The following is a 22,717-nucleotide window of genomic DNA, read 5'->3' as shown; positions in this document are numbered from 1 at the left end:
TGGAGGTCTTTAAGGAGGAGCATATGTCTCTATTAGTTTGGCAGTGGCAGGTGAGTGGGCGGGCAGGCAGGGGCCAGCACTTGCCAGGTCCTCTGTATAGTGCTATTATGGGCTGCATTTGGCTTAGTGGGTCAAATGTTGCGAAGAGAAGCCTGTGCAAGGATGTTAACAGACCGCAACCACTAATCTCAGTCAAGTTGTTATTTATCCTTTCTGAAACTGTCTGCCACATTGGAGCAGAGAGAGAGGGAGAGACTTTGGATGCTAACACAATGAAACTAGTACTTGTAATAGATCCTAAAATGCAGAGTTAGGGGCTTCTCTCCAGTGGCATTGTAAAATGTAAGCCAGTTTAAAATTAAGCAAAGCACACCAGAAACCAAGTAGTCGCCCTTGCTCTGCAACCAGAAGGCTACAACCTGCCACACTCACAATGGCTGCAGGGAAAAGCAGGAGGACCTACAGTATGTGGTGCCACTTTCTCATGCAACTCAGAGCTGGATCAAAGCTGCAAGGGGGACAGGATTCAGAATACTGAGAAATCCATTCTAACCTTCCAACTGCAGGACATGCATTCAGCTCACTGTTCCAAGTGGTCCTGGCTCTTGCAGCACTGATTTTGGGCAGTTTTTCCAGGAAAATCAACCACGGTGAATGCTGGAAAACAGGACGGGCATGGATGTGAGAGACAGGAGGGTGACAGAGGTGCAGAGAATAGGCTGCATCTCTGCAAGTGGGGCCTGGGGACTCAGCTTTGAGACTGCAGCAGGGTCTCTACCTGTATCTCCAAATCAGACCGTTCGGGCCAAAAAGAATCAAGAGTTTTCACGGTGTGTGATTTTGCATAATTTATTATACTCACAGTGAACTTGAGGATTGCAACTTCCGTCAACTGCAAAAATTTGATTTTTGACGTACAGCAAACAAGTCGTGTATATATGAAAAGAATAAAAATAAAGCGCTTTGTAAAATATGGTGATCAAGCTTTGGATACATACACACATACTGTGATTATTTCCCTGGGGAACCCCAAAAGCTTGTAATTTTATTGTTTTCGTTTTTGGCAGACTATATTCCAAGTGATCATCGTGGCTTTATGCAGAAGCCAGAGAGCCATGGTGTTTTGGTTAAAGCAACACGGGCGTGCACAGGTGCGTGGGTGAATTTGGGATGGAGGGGTCGGAGTAGCATTGCCCCTCCATCTACTGCGTTGCTGGTTGTGGACTCATTGTCTTAAGCCATCTACATTCCCCTATGGCAGCAGTGTGTGTGTGTGTGTGTGTGTGTGTGTGTGTGTGTGTTTTAGGAGGGGGAATCCTTTTGCCCCTTGGAACTCCTGATTCACCAGGCTCAGCCTTGTGCACTCCCTTCAAAATGTTCCAAACTGTAATGCAACAACAACAACAACAAAAGTTGGGACAGTCAGAGCAATGCCCTTCCAGGTATATAGGACACACATCAAGATCCTGCTTTGACCATAAGGGAGACTCTTCCACTCGGTGCCATCTCCTTCCTTCTCCCATCCACTCATCCATCTCCTCTGGGACATTGAGGAGAAGCATCCGCCTCCTGTTGTCAACCTGTTGATGTCTGCTGAGAGTGCGTCTCAACTGCGCCTAGTTGTTTCGCTTCCATTTCTCTTCCAGTCTTTGGGCACCCAAGCCCCAGGAAGCTGTCATTTCCGGAAAGCAAAGACCTCCCGTGTTTTCAGTCCTCTCCTGCTTTCATTCCCTGGCTTGGGAGAAGGTTCATCCACCATGCCTCCATAAGGGCAGCTATCCGAGTCTGGGTGGTTCCCCGTACACTCCACAGCGGGGATGTAGCCACTGTCCCACATTCCCGTCCCGCAGAGTTTGCACAGGTCATGCAGACCGCAAGGGATCCGAGGCAGCAGGCGGAACTGATAAAGCAAACTTCTAGCCTGGAAGTGGGATGGCAGATTAGATGTGAATACACAAGCCCACAAAACAGCACACGGCACAAATAGCAGATACGAGAAACTGCTGAGTTCATCTAAATTGCCCATCTCACACCCCACCCAAATCGTAACGGAGACTTGACACCACTCACAAAAGGAGAACACTGCGCAGCCTTCCATATGCTGTTTTGGAGCAGACAGAATTGCAAAGGGTTTTTTGTCTGTCTGTCTGTCTGTCTGTCTGTCTGTCTGTTTGTTTAACACATGCAATTTTTAATTTACCTTCCTGAGTATGAGCTCCCCATTCATGTGCATGGCCAGGTTCCCAAAGTGCAGAAGCATCTGGTCAGTGGCCAATTGCTGTTCGATGACATCGTCTCCATAGATCACCACAATAGCCACACAGATGAAGAGGTGGAAATAGTCTGTCTGCAGCAGCAAGAGAACAAAATGATCAAGGGACGGAGGGCTAGAAAGATGCACCGATTGAGGCAACAAGATCACTTTTAGTAGTTTTTTTTGGCTTAAAAAAAAGCCAGTGAATGGGAGAATCATAGAATTGTAGAAATGGAAGAGATCCCGAGGGATCTAGTCCAACCCCTTCAATGTGGGAACATGAGAGAGGTAATGGGAATTATAAATGATGTGGCGAGGTGGGAAGGAAAAGTTATTCACTCTCTCCCAACCACTGTTAGGCAGCAGTTTAAAGACAAAGGCAGTACTGTACTTCGCACAATGCAATGGTACTGTTGTATATAGGTTAGAGCTTTGTAGTGTGGTTGAAGAGCGCCAAGTTGAAATCCCCACTAGGTGGCCTTGGGGCAGTCAGTCACATGCTCTACCTTATAGGGCTGTTGTGAGGATAAAGTAGGAGGTGGAGAAATCATGAATGCCACCCTAATCTTATTAAAAGAAGCACAGGATGGCAGTGCATTAAAATAAATCTAGAGAGCTATACACTTTCAAAAGCAATGCAGAAATCTCTTGAATCAGGGCAACAGAGAAAGAGGAAGTCAAAACTAGTAAGGCAGACTGCAAATCCTGGTGCCCAGTTACATGCACAAAATCTGGATGCATTCTGAGAGAACTGGCATATGCTTACAAGACAAAAGACTACAGTGTTGAAGTATATGAAATCTAGCAAGTCTGTAAGTTTTTTTGACCCAGCTTTATCTGTTTTCACTTTGAAGAAGTAAAGGCAGGAGAGCGAATATTATTTCTAGTAAAATGTTTTCAAGTGAGCAACCAACAAATTAGGTACTGGATACGCTGTGTTAACACTTAATTCACAAAACGCTCCATTCTGAATAATTCTGCACACAGAATTAAGATCTGCTGCAGGGATAGGCAACGTTGTGCTCTCCAGATCTTGCTGGACTTGCATTACCATAATACGTGACTTCTGGCCATATGCTGGCTAGAGATTATGAGGGCTGGGAGTCCAGCAACTTCTGGAGGGCACCACGTTGGCTGCCCCTGTTCTACTTGCTTAACACAGTGAGTTTAGACCACCTGGCAAAGGGCGGCGAAATCGCTGCCACGAGGATTCAAAGCGAGCTCCCCTCCCCCTTCCCAGACCACCACCAGAGAGCAACTATTTGGCAGAGAGTAATGTGAGCAAGCAGCATACGGTGAACACAGTTTGGTGGCAGCCTCCTCTCCTGCAGACAAGACCAGGTCAGACAGAAACCATACGCTGCTTCCCCTGCTGCTCAGTCCTGGGGCTAACCTCACAAGGAAGTTGAAAATTAGCTTGCGTGCGTGTGTGTGTGTGTGCACGTGTGCCTGCCCTTCACACAGCAACATCTGCAGCTTGGAGAGAAAGCCAGGGTTGCAGCAACCCCACCGCACAAGGCAGGCTGAGGGCCGCTTTGGCTGATGGGTTGCGACAGCAGCAAGAACAGCCCAGGAGCTCAGTAATGAACCGTCAGGGTGAAATTTGCATCGATTTGTGTAATGTCAGAGGCAAACAGTGGGAGACAAGGCAAGCAGCGCGGAGGGGGAGGAACGAACACACACACACACACACAGACACAGCTCGTCACAGTCATGGCTGGGGGGAGGGGAGAGGCCTGGAAGGACAGCAGCTGCAACCGGCAACACCCCCCCCCCATTCAGCATCCTCCAAGGAGCAGTGCAGGAGCCCCCGACAAAAAGGACCCTTCGAACTGCCCCGCTCCTCCAGCCCCTTTTTAAACCTTACCTGGTAGTGAGCCCAGCAGGCTTCCCATATACGCAGAGCCTCAGCATCGGGAAACTCACGCTTAAAGCAGAGGAGGATCCAGCGGTGGCAGAAGAGCATCTGAAGGCCATCCTCCCCAAGGGACACCAGGTGGTGGTAGAAGCGCACATGCATCAGCCGCAGCAGCTCTCGCAGGTACATCTGGCAAAGAGGAAAGGGCGCTCAGCTCAGCTCCAGAGAAGGGGAAGAAAACCCCGCTACCCCCCTCTAGACCACTGGGCATTCTCAGCAGGAGCGGACACGCCTCTACTATTATTATGGTTATTGTTATTTGAATTTATATACCGCCCTATACCTGGGGATCTCAGGGCGGTTTACAGAATAAAACCAACTCATTCACTAATGCAAGCAGTCCTATTAGGAACACTGTATCCCTGGTGCTAGTGGATGCACTACTTATGGCCTCAGTAGTCTGGTGGTTTTGCTGCTGACCAACAGGTCTGTATGTAAAAAACAACAACATGTTGGTCCACGATTTGATCGTGGATGAGTGGGGCTGACCTGGGTGGGGGTTGCTGGGATGGTTAGATCTGACTCAGATCTGCCTGTCCAAGTACTCAGTGTGACATCAGCTCAGACTGGTGGGATGGGGATAAGGGACGCATTGCTGCAGTCCCCAAGGAGTTAACTTCTCGCTATCCCTTCGAGTGGGACTGGAAGGTTGCATCTGGTGTTGGGAGACAGCTTACAAATGCTGTTGGTGTAGTTCCCACCCTGGTGCCCCAACAGCCTCCTTGACCAAGCTTATCTTGGGTATGATGTTGGAGGAACCCAGAACGGTGGTTTTAGGTGACTAACATCCATGCTGAGGTTGCCTTGGGTTGCCAGGTCATGAGTTAAGGGCCTCCATGGCAACTGTTCCTCAGCCCACTGCCACTTGTGCTATGGGGTTCTGAAGGGTAATATCCTCTTCCCAGTGTCATTTCACATTTACACGAAGCCGTAGGGAGCAGCCATTTGGAGTCTTGGAGCAATGTGTCATCAGTATATCCTACATGTTGGATACAGCACCTCCTCCTTGCAGCTACTACAGCTTCTGCAGGTAAGTTCATCCATCATGGATGCAGATTTCACACTTCCGATTCTTTTAGGATTTAAAGGGCAAATGGAGTGCGGAGGAGGAAGAAAAGAGATAAATAATGTGTATGTGTGTGGGGAAGAGTGCTCCAAGGTCAAATTCTCACCAGTTGTTTCTCCATATCCTCATCACGAGGGGAACTGATGAAGATCGTGTTCTGCATCAAACCCACAAAGCACCAGAATGTATCCGATTCATCCAGGACCTCCGCGAGAAGCGGGGCAACAAGGTCAGACATCCCCTGGGAGTAGCCAATGGTAGGGTTGTAAACTGCATAGTTCAGCAAGATCCGCCTAGGAAGAGGACGGCCAAATGGTCAGAAGGTGAGGCTGGGATGGTGGAGCAACCCAGAGAGGCCTGAGCACATACCCTCCAACATTTCTCCAATGGAATTACGGACCTCCTATTCCATAATAATAATTTTACTACTTATACCCTGCCCATCTGACTGGGTTGCCCTGGCCACTCTGGGCAGCTTCCAACTTGTATAAAAAACATGATAAAAGTTCTTTTAAAAAATCCCTATACACGGCTGCCTTCAGATGGCTTGGGGGCTGGATAACTCCATACCCTCTCTAATATTTATCCGATGAAAGTAGGGACATCCTACCATACCCTCCAACATTTCCAAGATGAAAATAGGGACGTCCTAAGGGAAGGCGCTGTGGGTTAAACCACAGAGTCTAGGGCTTGCTGATCAGACGGTCGGCGGTTCGAATCCCTGCCACGGGGTGAGCTCCCGTTGCTCGGTCCCAGCTCCTGCCCACCTAGCAGTTCAAAAGCACATCAAAGTGCAAGTAGATAAATAGGGACCGCTCCAGTGGGAAGGTAAATGGCGTTTCCGTGCGCTGCTCTGGTTCGCCAGAAGAGGCTTTATCATGCTGGCCACATGACCCGGAAGCTGTCTGTGGACAAACGCCGGCTCCCTCGGCATATAGAGTGAGATGAGTGCCGCAACCCCAGAGTCGGACACGACTGGACCTGATGGTCAAGGGTCCCTTTACTTTTACCTTTAAGGGAAGGCGGGACATTCTGGGAGCAAATCAGAAACTGGGATGGCTTCTGTAGATCTGGGAAATAGGGACATTTGGAGGGTCTGTGAGCATGCTCAGTAGGCACAGAATGCCGACCCTGTTAGGGTGGTGGGGGGGGATGGAATGGAGTGGAGCAGAGTGGCAATGGGCATGGCTGGCTGACAACATGAAAAGGAGCACTCCATACTACAATATTGTTGCAGGCTCCACCTGCTTTGCCCTGCCCACCTTTGAAAGCGTTTAACTGGAAGCATATGAGGTATGGTGTCCAAAACACAGGTGGATCTGGGTTTTCCAAGTGGGTGCAAGGTTCTCAGTGCATTCTTTGGCACTAATGGGTTACAATAATCACCTCATTGTTTCCACGTTGGGGTTGTTCTCTCCTCGGAAAAACTGGTTACTGCGGTCCGTCCTCACCACATCTTTGTCGACCGTGAACTGCACATTCCGCCAGAATGCCTTCTGCTCCTCCGGCGTCAGGGAGAGCCTAGGCGCCACATTGCAACATGAGTGCGCTCCCAAACCACCCACTGCTGCCTATGGACCTGGGAGTACTTTCAGATAAGGCTCAAAATAAAGGGAGAACTGGGGCAGCTGGGGAGGACAGAGCAGTTGCCTCTCTTCTGTATACGTCCCACCCAAAATGTGACATTGGACCTATTGTGAAGGTTCCTTTTCTGGGGATAGTTAATTCCCCCTTCATTGTTTCAATTGCCAGGGGAGGGAGGATTTAAAAGAAGAATGGCTGGGGCAGGGAGGGTGGAGAGAAAGAGGCATCACACATACACACGCACAAACATGCAAAACTGGGTATGGACTGGCTGGATTCAAAGTCCCCTCCATTCCCCTGAGAGGCAGCAGGACTGAAGTCCTTACCTACACTTGCAGGAAAATGTGATGTGCTCCCCATCCTAACCTCACCCTCTCCATCCTAACCCTTCACATAGCAGATCTGGGGTTTAGGATTGAGGTTTACAGAACAAAGTAGTTCAGCATTTATAAAAGTAATGAAGAGAGAGAGAGAGAGAGAGAGAGAGAGAGAGAGAGAGAGAGAGAGAGAACATGTAAACCTTGAAAGTCTGGAGTTGAAGCCACTTTCACCCCTCATTACCTTTTCTGCTGGATCTCAAAGTATTCCTCTCTCTTCTGAACTCGGAGTGCCTCCCTCTCCTCTGAAGTGGATTCATAGCTGTAGTAGCGCAACAAGAAAGGCCAGACCTCACCACGGATGGAGACATCGATCCCACCAAAGAAAATAGCCTGGGGAGGGAGGGCAGAGGGGAAATGCTAAAGAAGTTGCAACAGAGGAAAATGTCACAGTTTCTGAAACTGGACCTCCTTTGCTCTCCTCCTCTGACAAGTGACGCCTTGAGATTCAGGAGCCCCACAATCTGCACATGTTTAGAGGCAAAGCAGTCTTCCCCCCTTTTTTCCCAGGGGAGACACAAATCAAACTCATTTCAATGTCAATAACCCCCCTGGAGAGCCTACACAATTAACACATCATTCTCACATCACTGCTTAATCCCCAATCTTGGAAACTTCACACTTGGACCCAGCCTCACATACAGCCTCCACCCCCCCCCCCCAAGCCCTTAATTATTTTAAAGCCAGACAGTCTCAATTGCTTTCATAGGCCTTCACGTACTGTGCAAGCACCCCTAGAAATGCTCACTGGTCTTCAAGTCCCAAACTGCAGGGCAAACAATGCAGCAAACAAACCAGAGATCCAGAGAGATGCTACAGTTAGCCTGCAGGGAGCTGTCAGGTGCTGCCTCCCAGTTGCCAAAGGCTGGGAAGACGTGCAAAGGTTCCTGGAGGCCAAATAAGCACAACTGCTCCACGCTCCACTTGGGAGACATTTCTCCTCTTGGAACCAGCAGAGCAAAACATGCCACTGTGGCTTCTCCCTCACCTTCCTCAGCTTGTACTCTTCTTCCACCTGCCCAGCCTCATTTAGATGATGGAGCCACGCAGAGACGTCCAGACGCTTGTAAGCGTTCTCCTCTGGATGGGTCTCCGAGGAGGGCAGCTTGGGCCTTCGGATGGAGAACTGCATGCAGGTCTTCACGTCAGTGAGCTGCTAATTGGGAGACAAAACCAGGACAGAGGGCTAGAGCAATAGCTGCAGGAGCCTGACCTCCCATTCCCATGGCTTGGGCATCTTATATCCAGCAGCGGAAAAAGAAGATGATTTTTGTCTGGGGGGAGAGAGGCTGTCCTGGGAGGGCGGCAAAGCCTTGGAAGTTCGGGGAGACTTCCGGCCCAAGCCAGCAAGCGTAACGGGGAGTAATTAAGGATCAGAGCGACATGACGCACTGCTTGGTTCGGCTCGCTGCCTTTCCCACCCTCCCCTGCCCAAGATCAGAGCTAACACGGCTTGCAGCAATATCGTGAGCCTGCCCAGGAATGCACGCAATAAATTACATCTGATTGGCCACATACAAAAGGGCTGCTGTTAGGAAGGAGAGAAGGCAGCGGTTGTGCCAGGCTCTCCGAGGACGCTTGCCATTCCTGGGTGAAAACTGCAGCTGACATTTAATTTAAAAATCAAAAGGTTACTCAACACAGATGGAAGCCCCCATGGTACTATAATGAGGGGAAAGCAGCAGGGGAAGAAGAGGGGAGGGGGGCAGGGTAGAAGGAAGGGAATGTAGAAATCACTGTTTCTAACAAGCATCTCTAGTATCTTTAAACATATAATTACGGCCTTTGCAAGGCCTTTGTGCAGAATGAAGCAAGATATGCCAATAGGCCTTGTCAAAACATCATTTGAATACAGACGGCTAGAAGTCATAGACTGAACACTCAGCACAAGCCTAATTGCAGAGACAGGATGGGCAAGTCAGGACACTTGCTGCATCCCGGACTGGAGTTCAGATTCCACCCGATCTGTGGACTCACACTGTGCTCATACCGGACACATAATGCGCAGAAGAGAACCCTGAGAGAATTAGATCTGTGGCTTCGCCATTTATATAAACAGCTGGCCTATTTCATAAGGCTGCCGCAGGCCACAAGAAGCAAAGGAAATGAAACGAGGCCCAAATCTTCTAGCCGCAGAAGAGGTTTATAAAGGCAAACACTCTGCCCAATAAAGCAAATCCTCCGTTATTCGAAACTCCTGTTTGGCTAAAATTTCTTAACCCAATGTAGTGTCACCTTGCCAGGAGCTTACATAACCTACGTAAGCCTGCTCCTCGTTAATTCCCAATATTGGATTAAACAAATACTTTGGATGGCCCCCTTCTCCCCCAAGAGAAAGAACAAACCAAGGGATGTGCAGCACCAGTGTCTACAAACCCCTGGCAGCTCTCCAGACAGGCAGAGAGGTTGGTCTGCCAGCAATAATGGGGCACAGCCCCACCAACATTAGCCAGCCAGCCATCCCTTACCTGCCTTGCTTTCTTACTTTCAACCAGTCTAGGGGGAGGAGGAAGAAGAGTTTGGATTTGATATCCCGCTTTTCACTACCCGAAGGAGTCTCAAAGCGGCTAACATTCTCCTTTCCCTTCCTCCCCCACAACAAACACTCTGTGAGGTGAGTGGGGCTGAGAGACTTCAGAGAAGTGTCACTAGCCCAAGGTCACGCAGCAGCTGCATGTGGAGGAGAGGAGACGCGAACCCGGTTCCCCAGATTACGAGTCTACCGCTCTTAACCACTACACCACACTGGCTCTAAGGGGACAAAACGAGAATTGGTTGGCTCTGTTACTCATTCATTCACTTATAATAGTATTTATAAACAGCCCTCCCAGAAAACATCAGCAACGTACAAAAGCCTGTAAAAGCGGTACAAAATAATCTTTAAAATGACGGACCCACTCAATCTTCTTATTTTTTTTAACCTGTATAGGCCTGTCAGCACAAAAAATATCTTCAGGAGATGCCTGAAATAAGCAGGAAGGCTGCCTGCTGTTGAGCCTGCTGCTAGAAGAGTGATCCACAGCATAGACAGGCAACACTGAATGCTTCACTTCTGGATGCAGCCAGTTGGGCCTCTGTAGCACAGGGACACAACTAACCTCCCTCCTCCAGAGTGATATAAGGTATTCTGGACCCAGGTCGCCCAGGGCTTTGCATCTCAACACAAGAGCTTTGAACCTGGACTGGTAGGTTAGCTCTGGCTCTACCTACTGTTGGCCTCCGAGCCTTCCAGCCTAAGGTCAACAGATTTTTTTCAATGAATCCGGGGACACTTTTCAACTTCAATGGGTTTCATTTGGGGACTGATTTGTAAATCCGGGGACTGTCCCCGGGAAACGGGGACGTCTGGTAACCTTATTCTAGCGTACCAGGGCACTTGCCACCATTTTTCCAGACATGGCAGAAACAAGAAGAGATGCTGCTCACATTTCTTCATTCCTAGCTAGAAATCCACGGACCACTTCTACTAGGGGTGGAGAGGGTGTGAGGAGGCTCCCCAGGTCTACTCTGGACTTTACAGCTTACCTGGTCTTTGAGATGGGTCTCTGTGCAGTATTTCCATTGCTGAAACACTTCAGAAAGTTTATCCAGGCCACCATGGTGAAAGTGGAAAATCTTGTACTGACTTTCCCTGCTAGCAACAACCAGCTGCCCACTGGTGCATGCCTCATCACTGAAGGAAAATGGTGGAGGGACAGGGAAAGAAAAGAGGGAATATGTAGTGAAGAGCACAGCTTACTGGTCAGAACATCTAGGGGGTGGGATGTTGTTCAAATACAGATAGCGCAAACATCATTTGTGAGTCCTGTGTGCATGTTGCACGGCTGGGCTGAGAATATTTACAGCACCCTTCCAAAGATATGTGATTTGTGCTACACAATCTAATGCAGTTTAGGCACCTCTCATTGAAGCAAATGCTTTATTAAGACTCAAAAACCAAACCAATTTAGGGAGAGTTTCCAGGAATCAGAAGTCTGCACCTTGCATTGACAGCCATCTTTTTCTACGTCTCTTCCCAAGCTTCAAGCACCCCAATTCCTCCCTCCTCTATTGCACTTTCTCTCTCTCTCTCTCTCTCTCTCTCTCTCTCTCTCTCTCTCTCTCTCTCGTTTCCACCCCCCCCCTTCCCCATAGAATGTATCTGCAAGGACTGAAATGGCAAGTTCTCTGAAAACTCCAAACTGCAATCAAAATGAATTATGCAAATCGTCTGACCTTAGTTTGCATAATATATTCTGAGCACATACTTTACTTCCCCCCTCTCCCCCCACCCCACCCCACCCAGGGTGTAGAGGTTGCTTTTCATTTTCATTTCGCCCCCTGCAGAGCACACACTGCTCTGATTATGAGCTTTCATGGCCCAATTGGCGCTTGTGAGGTCTCACAGAATCAGAGCACACTGCACTTTTCTCGGTACCCAAAAAAGGTTTTTTTGCTTACATCTGGCAGTACTTACCAGGTTGTTTATGGTAATCAACCAGCGTCCTGGTATGCTAGGCACTGTACAAACAAAAGGAGTATCAGGTGGAACAGTGCTCCCCCTACACCCAGTAGATCCTAAGGGCCTGGGCAAAGGAGCCGGCTGCCAAGACCAGTTTGCTTCTCAAATGAACTCCAGGTCTCATGGCGTTAATCAGCAGTGGCTAAAATTTTTCAGCCCAAGGGATGTTCAGCCACCCCTCCGAGAACCACATGCCACCAGTGGGTATGGCCAATGTATATACATACACACAAAAATACCCTGCACATGCAGACCACACACTCACACATTCCCCACATAAACAACTCACACTCACCAGACAGGCACAAAGCCCTCTTTCTCTCTGTCTTTCTCACACATACAGGTGAAACTCGAAAAATTAGAATATTGTGGAAAGGTTTATTACTTTCAGCAATTCAACTTAAAAGGTGAAATCAATATATGAGATAGACTCAGGACATGCGAAGCGAGATATGTCAAGCCTTTATTTGTTATAATTGTGATGATTATGGAGTACAGCTGATGAGAACCCCAAATTAACCATTTCAACTTTGGGGTTTTCATCAGCTGTATGCCATAATCATCACAATTATAACAAATAAAGGCTTGACATATCTCGCTTTGCATGTCATGAGTCTATCTCATATATTAAACTCCAGTAGCTAATGAAAACAATCGCTTACATAAATGGACTTTTCCAGGATATTCTAATTTTTCAAGTTTCACCTGTACATAAAACACCGAATGAGTTATAATAAATAATATAACCCTCCCCCACAACCAAGAACCCCAGCTTTCCTTTGTAACTCCATGTTTCTAGTCCTCATTGTTATTAACACACCACTTGGAACTGTAAAAAGAAAAACAGGAGCTAAATAACAGGGGCAGCTCAAGGACTGAAATGGAGGAAACAAACAAAGCTAGCTTGTCAAGGGCTTCCAACCTTTCATTGTTTCATGTCAAAATTGTTTCATAAATAAATACCCATTTCAGATCCAGTGGTACCTTGGTTCTTGAACGGCTTAGTTGTAGAACAAAATCGGCTCCCGAATGCCGCAAACCCGGAAGTAAGTGTTCCGGTTTGCGAATGTTTTTCGGAAGCCGAACATCAGATGTGGCTTCCGCTTGAGTGCAAGAAGCTCCTGCAGCCAATCAGAAGCCGCACCTTGGTTTTCGAACGGTTTCAGGAGTCGAACGGACTCCCAGAACAGATTAAGTTCGAGAACCAAGGTACCACTGTATTTAGCTATCTGTGTATTTGTGGATTCAGGTAGGCAGCCGTGTTGGTCTGATGCAGTCGAAATAAATAAATAAAATATACTGAAGAAGTGTGCATGCACATGAAAGCTTATACCCAGAACAAACTTAGTTGTTCTCTAAGGGGCTACTGGACAATTTTTTTTCTTTATTTCCACTGTGTATTTGTGGGCAGCAACAGCAGAAAAATAACCCTCATAGTGTATCTGACTGTATGTTGCATTGTTATTGGGGGTTTCATTGTTAAATTGTGACACATTTGTTGAAAATCTCCCTTGGAATGATGTGTACCCGCTACAAAGGGAGGGTTTTTTTTTTTTAAAAAAAGAAAAACTTATATAAATAAATAAATGCTGTGTAAGTGTAACAGCTGTCGTGTTTATGAAAATTATATGCAAATCCTGTTAATTTACCTGTGATTAATAGGATAATTAGCCATAGCCCTTCAGCTCTCCCTGTTCTAAATGAAGAGACTTCCTCTTGTTCCCCACCCCCATCCCACTTGGTAGCCTGAAAAGGAGCTGAATTTTATGGAACAGAAGAAGTGCATACTTCCTGTTTACACAGCAAAGACCCTAGAAAAACTTATGCTCTCAACAGTTACAGGCCCTAAAAATCAGAACCAAAGAGGATGTGTAAAGAGGTAATTTAGTGAGTGAGCTACAGAATATAAAAAACATGATGTAAGCAGGAGTGAGGAACCTGTGGCTGTCCAGATGTTGTTCGACTGACATTCTCATTGCCCCAACCTTGTGCCATGCTGGCTGGGGCGGCGGGGGGTGGGGGTGGGGAGTTGTGAGTCCAACAATATCTGGAGGGCCACAGGTTCCCTACGCCTGGTGTAAGGCCAAGGGAGTGCCTCAAAACAGTGGGACACATGGTTTGGCTTAGTGTAAACATGCCCACGAGGTCTCTGAGTGAGCTTGGTTTAGTCACTATCTAATGCTACCTTAGGGACGCGGGTGGCGCTGTGGTCTAAACCACTGAGCCCAGGGCTTGCCGATCAGAAGGTCGGTGGTTTGAATCCCTGTGACGTGGTGAGCTCCCGTTGCTCGGTCCCAGCTCCTGCCCACCTAGCAGTTTGAAAGCACACAGTGCAAGTAGATAAACAGGTACTGCTCCGGTGGGAAGGTAAAGGGCGTTTCCGTGCGCTGCTCTGGTTCTCCAAAAGCGGCTTAGTCATGCTGGCCACATGACCTGGAAGCTGTCTGAGGACAAACGCCGCCTCCCACGGCTAGTAAAGCGAGATGATCGCCGCAACCTCAGAGTTGTCCACGACTGGACCTAACGGTCAGGGGTACCTTTACCTTTAATGCTACCTTACACACTTATCTGTGAGGAGAAAATGGGATAATCCCATACATACCGCTCATCTGGGGTGCCAATGTCATAAACACCTTACTGCAATGATTTGGTGCAAAACCACACATTTTAAACTTTAAATATATTTTCAGCGGGATTCTGTAAGTGGGTTCAAAACGCTATGGGAAATGGTTTGAGTTACTTCCAGAGGCCTTGGTTGCTGAAGCGCTATGAACAAATATGCTGTAAAAAGGCATGCAGAGGCTTAGGCAAGGGCTTGAAGGCCAGGCTCCATCACACTGCTCTTTGCCATTGGGAAGGAAGCTCTTTTTCACGAATAATTTACATTGAATGAACAGGACTGTATGGACGTACATTTCACCATTGTGAACAGATGCCATAAACGGAGCAAGTTCCAAGATTTCCAACTGGTGTATAAAGTAGGTGCCTATCCATATTTATGTCCCATAATCCAGTGTCAATTTTCACCTATACTATATACTATACCAATTAAAGGTCCAGAGGTAGAGCGTGTGATTTGCATAAAAAAGGTCTCAGGTTCGACCCCTGGCGTATCCACCTATGTCTGGGAAAGAATCCCCGAAACCCTGGAGGATTAATTCAAATCAACGCAGACAACATTAAGTGGGGTGAGCCAATGAACTGATTAGGTGTAAGGCAGTTTCCTCTTTTGTGTGTGTTTGTTTTCACCTTTCATTCATTTCCTATGCTAAGGCCAATGTTAGAAACTGAGATATGAAAGCTAGGAGCTAAATGGCACACCTTAATCCTAATTATGGGCGCAACAACGGAATGTCTAGGCGTGCTTTTTTATAACCAGAATGCAAAGCTGAAAATGATTGAACTGCAGCTAAAACATTATGTTCATTTTTCTCCCGGTCTAGTCCAGGCATGTCCAAACTTGGCCCTCCAGCTGTTTTGGGACTACAATTCCCATCATCCCTGACCACTGGTCCTGTTAACTAGGGATGATGGGAGTTGCAGTCCCAAAACAGCTGGAGGGCTGTTTGGCCATGGCTGGTCTAGTCCTTGCCCTGCCCACCCCCCTAATATTCTTAAGAGGGTCTCTTCTCCAGTCTTCAGAGAGTAGCTGGAAGTGGGGAGGCAGAAAAGGGTCCTCCTTTTCTTCCACTCGGCAGTTTTCATCTGAAATCTTGGGCACAGTACTGCGCTCAGAGCTCAGAAACAGCTTGCGCTAATGAAATTCCCTGTCACAAAATGTGCCTAGAACAATGGGAGTTTCAAACACTGACTAAGGCTACTTTCCTCCTTTCAGTGTAAAACAATTATTTCCTCAAGTTACTCAATGCGTTTTGCCTTGGGGTTTAAGAAACTGCAGCTAACCCATTAACAAAAGGAGTTTCCTTCTGGGTTCATGCTCCAAAACGTTTCAGGCTCTCTTAGGTAGCCTGGGGAGTCTGAACAGATCAGGATGGAAAAGGTAGGTTTTCATAAGCTCAGGCATCTTCCCTAGCAGCTATGTTCTCCCTGGGCTCCACAGCTACCTGAGCATGAAGAGAAAGAGTGGTGTGCAACCTTCAGCCAGCCTGAAAGACTGTGCTGGTTCAGGCAGTTTGTGTCACAAGAGAATGGTACATGGCAACAGTTTCATAATACCTTCACTGCCTCACATTTTAAACCTTTTCTTTGAAACCATGGTACAGTGGTACCTCGGTTTACGAACTTAATCTGTTCCTGAACTCCGCTCTTAAACCGAAACCGTTCTTAAACCGAGGCACGCTTTCCCTAATGAGGCCTCCCTCCGCCGGTGCCCTTCCATCGTTCAGCTTCCGTTCTTAGACTGAGGTAAAGTTCGCAAACTGGGACACTACTTCCAGCTTTGCGGGGTTCGTAAACCAAATAATTCGTAAACAGGGCTGTTCTTAAACCGAGGTACCACTGTGGAGGTGGAGGGAAAAAATTGGAACAGAAGCAAATTCCCAGGCTAGAATTACATATTACCTTGGCAGACACCCATGTTTGCTGAGGTAATGTGTAGCCTCAGCCTCAGGAAGCCAAGTTTTATGCAAGTTATGGATTCCAAGCTGGGTAAGAAGAGCCGCTTGTATGGATATATAGAATCTGGCCTACTACTAAATCACCACATTATATATTTTTGCCAGCCCAGTAAAATCCCCTCACAAAAAAGGTGGTGGGAGTGGGAAGAAATAGAGAAGTAAGTCTTGGATCACTGATTCAGAATGCATAGAGGATGTACAGGTAACCTGTTGTTTGAAAGACAGACGCAGAGGAGCACTCCACCATTCACAAAAAACACCTGATACCATTAGAACTTCCTAGGTGGGCTTCCACTCAGAGAACAATGAAAGATGGAAATTCGCCCTGGTCCTGCTGCCGTATCACTCTCCTAGGTAACAGGGCAAGGGAAGGAATGTCAGACCATCTCCAAAGGAATTATCCTACCTGAAAAACAGGCGAAGAGACCGCATCTGTCCCAGGTCGACTCTGAAGACACCACAGATCTGTTCCAAGGCAAACACTTTCTGCTGCTCATCCCACCGGGAGGTCTGTACTTGAACATTATTCTCCTGGAACTGGGAGTTGGGATCAAGGCTTGAGTTGGAGCTGGCTGAGCGAGTCATGTGGCTTTCGCACGGTTCGCTACACCAATATGAGAGAGTGGCACCAAAAGAGGAAGGAAGGAAGAAGGCAGGAAAAATTACCTGAAAATTACTAACTGCAATAGCCAGTGCGGTATAGGAGCTGGAGGGCTTGATTTTGATGTGGGAAACAGACTCAATCCCACTTGGCTATGAAGCTCACTCTGTGGTGTTGGGCAAAGCCATCAACTCAGTCTAACCTTTATCCATTGCTGCAAGAATAAATTGCTCTGAGCAAAAGAAAAAGAAAGCTGGAAGTATAAAATAAAAACCCCAACTCTTTTCATTAAGTTTCACTTAATCAGAAGGCACAGCGTTCCCCAAGTTGCAAAGTGACATATACAGAAAAGTCCAAATTTGTGTGTCTGTTTTTCCAAGCCAGTGACCCTAATGTCTCGTTCTCACTTCTGCAGGTTTATGAAATCTCAACAGGCAACAGTGGTTGGCCAACACCCACTTCAAACCAATGTCTGTGCTTAATTCCCAGATAGGGCTGGTGAGCAGAGCAGGTAGGCTTCCTCAAAGTGCAATAATGCTGAGAGGACAATATTTTAAAAAAGGAGAGAAACAAGCAATGTTGCAAGCATTCTGGCCAAAGTGGAAGCAGCCAAAAGGCTTGTGGCTCCTGTGCTGTGAAAGGACTTGGGGAAACCACTTGACTCTGAGTTGCATTCCTGCCAGACTCACTGGGTGCCCGGGGATTGACCTTCTCTCGGCTACAGCTTCCAGTTTGTAAAACAGATGTGGCAGCCTCTCTTGCAGGGCAAAGAAAAAGATTGTTAAGCACTTTCTACATCAGTGTCAGCATGAACATGTGAATGTAGCAAGCTGCCTTATGCAGAACCAGGCCACTGGTCTATTTAGCTCAGTACTGCAATATTCACCCTATCAATGGAACCTTAAAGTCTTACGCAGAGGTTACCCAAAACATTTTGTTGTCATTGTCATTATTATCACCACCTTTTTCCTGATTGTTCCAATTTTATTGTTCTGGGGTTGGGGGGGGGACCCATTTCAAAGGCATCACTGTTATCATCACCTTTACCTCTGCCTGGTCCACAGCACAGATCGTTCCAAAGTTGTTTGGGGTGTGTCAGCACAGTGAAAAGGCAGAAGCATAATCATTGTTCCCTCCTCATACAGCCCTAATTTTGAGAAGCTTGCAGATGATAGTCAGCCTTAAACATCATACTAGTATGAGCCAGTATTGTTCAACTACTACTCAAGCTCATATTATGCATTTTTCATGTATTTTCCTAGTATTTGTATTCTATTCTTTTCCATTCCCTAAAGATAGTTTAAAAAAAACACTTGCCAGAATTAAGAATGGTGTGTGTGTGTGTGTGTGTGTGTGTGTGTGTGTGTCTGTGCATGTATGACTGACTGTAGTAATTCAAAATTACTTCTGCATTCAGTTATCTTTTTTTTTATTTTCCAGCTCTATTCTACAGCAGCAAACCAGCCACAGTGAACATAACAACCAAGACTTAACTGTGTCCAGAAAAAGAAGAGAGTTTTCCAAACATTTTTCGTTAACCAAAAACAAAACAAAATCAACACCTGAACAGATTTCCCCCCATATTTGAAACATATTATGTTCCCATCTCTTTTCTTTTTCTGCTGTTTTGCAGTCAGCAGCATTTTAGTGCTAAGCCACACCTTTGGCAGTAGCAATTTATGACTGCTGCCCCCCCGGCACCTTCTCAAATTCCAGAAGTGCCTCCCAGACCCAAAGAGGTTGGCGACCATTGCTCTAAAATCTCTTCCCAATCAGGCCTCTTCTATTTCTACAAATATACCTCAAATGGCTAGCATACAAACAGTAGTATGGATAGCTCAGTTGGTTAGAGCATGGTGCTGATAATGTCAAGGTTACAGGTTTGATCCCCATATGGGACAGCTGCATATTCCTGCACTGAAGAGGGTTGGACTAGATGATACTCAGGGTCCCTTCCAACTCCGTAGAATTCTATGATTCTACTGGCTGTTCTGTGGTAGAAAAAGAACCTTGGAAGGGAAAGGGCTTTAGGTTCTTTAATCACAGAGAAATGTTTGGTAGTGACATTGGTAGTGACATTTCTCCAGAAATAATAAGAATGAAATTCCATAGTTTGCATGTATACATTCTGCAGACAAAAACTACCTACTTCCCATCACATCTCAAATTGAAATATATGCAAATCTGAAGACACACTAACCCCTTGAACCATTTTTAAATGTAAGAATAACTCCCTGTTTATCGTGGCATATTTCCCTCAAACGAATAGTCAAGGAACAGGATTTCAGCAACCTTACTCTAGGAATGTAAAATACGATACCACATAGAAGGTCTCTGCTGGCAGCACCACACACCACATTTTTAGACAAAGTGGCCGCACAGCTGTTAACCACAAAATACTGGGGACAACAAGCCAGACAAAGCTTTTTGGCATGTTAAGCAACTGAACTCAGGAGATATATTGGCCCCCCAAATAGGGTCCAGAGTTCAGATTTCAGAAAGTAACCCCTTCCCTCCCCTATGAAATCATCCTCCCTCCTGCCCCAAGAAAAACAGCAGTGCTCTGGGAAATAAGTGAATCTGAAACTGTGACCTCTGAGATCTTGAAAAGGCCAATCCATTTGAACAGCCTGAATGGGCTCTACTGTGAAATCATGGTTTGCAAAACAAGGCAAGGAGCAGGTATAAAAGCAGCCCCCTGAAAAGCCACTTTATGCAGTGTTTTCTAATCCGCTTATTGAACAATGTAGGCACTGAACGCTGAAGAAATCACACACTCAGCATGCCTGTGCAGAACATCCCCACCAGTATGCTTTCCTATCTTGACAACAGTGCCCACCCCCCAGAAAAACCAGGGCCACAAACTGAACTAGACCACTGGAAGAGCCTTACTTTTAGCATTCACCAGTGGTTTGGGTCATTGCATTCCAATACATATTACCTAGACAGCCAAGCTGAGGGCTCCATTGTTAACAGAGCCCCCTCCCTTGATGTGCAGGAGAGACCAAGTTCAGCAATACAGCTTGAAGTCAGTCTCTCTGCCTGTGTACTCTCTCTCTCTCTCTCTCTCTCTCTCTCTCACACACACACACACACACACAGTAGGGCCCAATGACCTACTACCAAACACATCTCAAATTTAAATACATGCTAGTTCTTTAAACAGAAATATTCTAATCATCTCCGAATTTGCTTTTAAGTTCTTTTGTTTGCACATAGATAAGTAATTCACAGCTGTTTGGGCTCTCTGTTTCTTGGGTCTCCTGCCTCCCAAGCTCTCTCACCCCGCTACCCCCCACCTCAGCTCCACTATTTCTGCCCCATAAAAAAGAGGTTTTCCTTATTCCAAAATGACTTTCGTCTCACAGAAACTGCACCTATTATCAAAATTATGCAACAGACAGAGGCGAAATCAACACATCTGTTGAACATTCTGGCATAGAACTAGCTAGGTGGGGAGGGGAAATAGCATAACAGCTGTTCCTCCACAGGTCCATCTTTTTAAAATCCACTACCCACAAGTCCTCAAGATTTATGGAAACTTAAAACTCAAATCTTATTTCATTCTGAATACCCTGGGAAAACCACCATCCTGACTCCCAAAGCAGCTGCGAGACGGAAGCAGATCACATACTGGAAAGAGCAGTTAACTTGGTCCAAACAAGCAAAAAATAGGCCCAGAATACTGTTTTGTTAGGTAACCATGGAAGAACTGGTGATCTGCCTTTTGTCAGAAAGACTGAAGAAGACAGGTGAGGGTAAGAGAAGAACTTACTTCCTTGGGGAGCCCAAGAGAAGAGTTCAAAGGAAGGTGTTGGGAAGTCAAAATTTATAACACTTTTTGCACCATGAGTGAGAAGGAGTGGGGGCAGTGGGGTGAGGGATAGGTACTGAATTTCCCCCAAAAGTATTTCAAGGCTAGGGTCCAACTACCTTCCAAAACAAAGAACATTATTAAAAATTTAAAAATTAAAACGTGACCATGGAAGCTGTGAAGGATAGGGGCAATTCATTCACCCCCAACTAGTCTGTGCTGCTACACTTTCTGCTGGCCAAGGACCCTTTGGAAGTATCTGTTGACTCTCAGGATTTCCTTCAAAGGATGGTGTGAATACAGTTTCATTTTAGTTTAGGCAATCCTTATACCATAGTGCTTATATCATCACATGATAATTAACCTACTAATTTGACAACACCCACTTAGAAAATAAGATGCAGGACATAATTGCAAGTATATCCAATTAGATTGAGGACTGACCACAGGGAGCTATATTTACATCTAAAACCAGATTTCGTATCGGGCATTCAACTCCCACATTGGCAATGAAAATGAGTTGCGTAATTTAGCAAACGCAATCTAGGTTTTAAGCAGGTCATGATGCTCCTGTAGTTGGTAACTCATTAAAAGAAGTGTACATAACTCATATATAATGCCTGTTTGTTCTGCTAGAACAAATACCAGTAGCTGGAAGCCACAGGAGTGGAGAGTGCTCTTGTCCTTGGGTCCTGCTTATGGGTTTCCCACAGGTATCTGGCCGGGTACAATGAGAACAGGCATTGCAAGCTAGATTTTTGTGTTTATGTGGTACTGCGCCTAACACAGAGACCCATGGATAAAGATGTGCCATTGCTGATTTTCCCGTTATGTGCATAAGGGGAAACCATGGAGTTTAGCAATCAGGGATGTCCAACAGGTCGATCGCAATCTACTGGTAGATCCCCGTGAGGTTTTGGTAGATCATGGTTGATTGCTGGGTCCCTTTCCTTAGCGTTGGTAAAACAGATTCTGGCCCCGCCCCCTCACCCTGGCCCTCATTGTTGCATGATCTGCAGAATGGAAGACGGAGTTAACTTCGTGAGGTTTCCGCAGCGATCTGTTGAGTGGCCGTTCCCCTTTCTCCCTTGAGCTTAGGCTTGAATTCTCAATAATCGTGGGTTTCTTCCTCCCTAAAAAAAGTTCAACAACCTTGCCCTGACCCCCCAAAAACGGGGCTTTCCTTTCTTTAAAAAGGGGTAGATCACTGTCAGTTTTTAATTCTGTGAGTAGACCGCAGTCTCTTGGGAGTTGGCCACCCCTGATTCTAGAGCAAAAGCTGAATGAAAGGATTCACTTTCAGTCTCAGGGTCTAAACAGAGCAATTAAAAATCATAATCTAGTATCTAGTGAAGCTTGAAATGAAGCCAGTGGCAAATCTTCCATTGGAGTCGGGGTAATTGCGTGTGGTAGTGTATCATGCCCGCTTTGAAACACTAAGCCAATTCCAAGGGGCTCCTTCTGTGCCTCCTTGCCTTGCGGGCCTTTCTGTTAGCAGTCACACCAAATAATAAGCTCATCAAAGCATCTACACATCTTTGCTTCCTTCTTTGTCTATGCTGATCTGCTGACCAGCCGTATGAGGCAACAAGCCATGATATTAAGAGCTCCACCTCCAAATGCAGGCCTAGATTTCTCTTCCTGATCAACAATTTAAATTTAAATTTATTGAAGTGAAAATTTAAGAAAACCTTAAAAAAAACCGAACAACAACCACAATTTACATTCTGCACCATTTTGCAGTTTTATTTTTGTTTTGAAAGGGGATTAGATATTTCTACAACAGCAAATCCCCTCTAGATTCAGCAATGGGACAACAGCTCTGCGAGAGAACTTCAAATTCAAAGATTGGACTTATGTCTAAAGTACCATCAGCATGCATACACCACTTTCCACATTAAGCAAAAATACAGGATCCTGCTTCAAAGAACTTCTAATATAAAATCTAGGTGGTGAGTAGGGATTGAGGAGAAACTGTGCACATCCCTTGTTTTACATTAAGTGCAATATTATTTACATAAAAAT

At 46.3% G+C, this 22,717-nt stretch overlaps 1 protein-coding gene across 5 annotated transcripts in view; it reads right to left on the bottom strand.

Moving 5' to 3' along the window:
* Positions 1 to 835: 835 nt before the first annotated feature.
* The window catches only part of TBC1D16 (TBC1 domain family member 16), a 56,411-nt gene continuing 34,529 nt past the window's right edge, over positions 836 to 22,717 (bottom strand). For 3 of the 5 annotated variants that reach the window (XM_033139013.1, XM_033139012.1, XM_033139015.1), the window contains 9 exons: positions 16,684 to 16,881; positions 10,725 to 10,872; positions 8,188 to 8,355; positions 7,384 to 7,532; positions 6,625 to 6,759; positions 5,345 to 5,531; positions 4,122 to 4,301; positions 2,201 to 2,347; positions 836 to 1,921 (listed from right to left, as the gene is read on the bottom strand). In XM_033139013.1, coding sequence (XP_032994904.1) covers positions 1,676 to 1,921; positions 2,201 to 2,347; positions 4,122 to 4,301; positions 5,345 to 5,531; positions 6,625 to 6,759; positions 7,384 to 7,532; positions 8,188 to 8,355; positions 10,725 to 10,872; positions 16,684 to 16,881 — 1,558 coding nt within the window. In that variant the 3' untranslated portion in view covers positions 836 to 1,675. The remainder of the gene's footprint in view (positions 1,922 to 2,200; positions 2,348 to 4,121; positions 4,302 to 5,344; positions 5,532 to 6,624; positions 6,760 to 7,383; positions 7,533 to 8,187; positions 8,356 to 10,724; positions 10,873 to 16,683; positions 16,882 to 22,717) is intronic. The other 2 variants (XM_033139014.1, XR_004425905.1) reach the window with 2 other exon arrangements.

Source organism: Lacerta agilis, chromosome 2, assembly GCF_009819535.1.
Source record: "Lacerta agilis isolate rLacAgi1 chromosome 2, rLacAgi1.pri, whole genome shotgun sequence".
Classification (NCBI taxonomy): Eukaryota; Metazoa; Chordata; class Lepidosauria; order Squamata; family Lacertidae; genus Lacerta; species Lacerta agilis.
The sequence above is the reverse complement of the archived record's forward strand: the minus strand, read 5'-3'. Positions and strand labels throughout refer to the sequence as shown.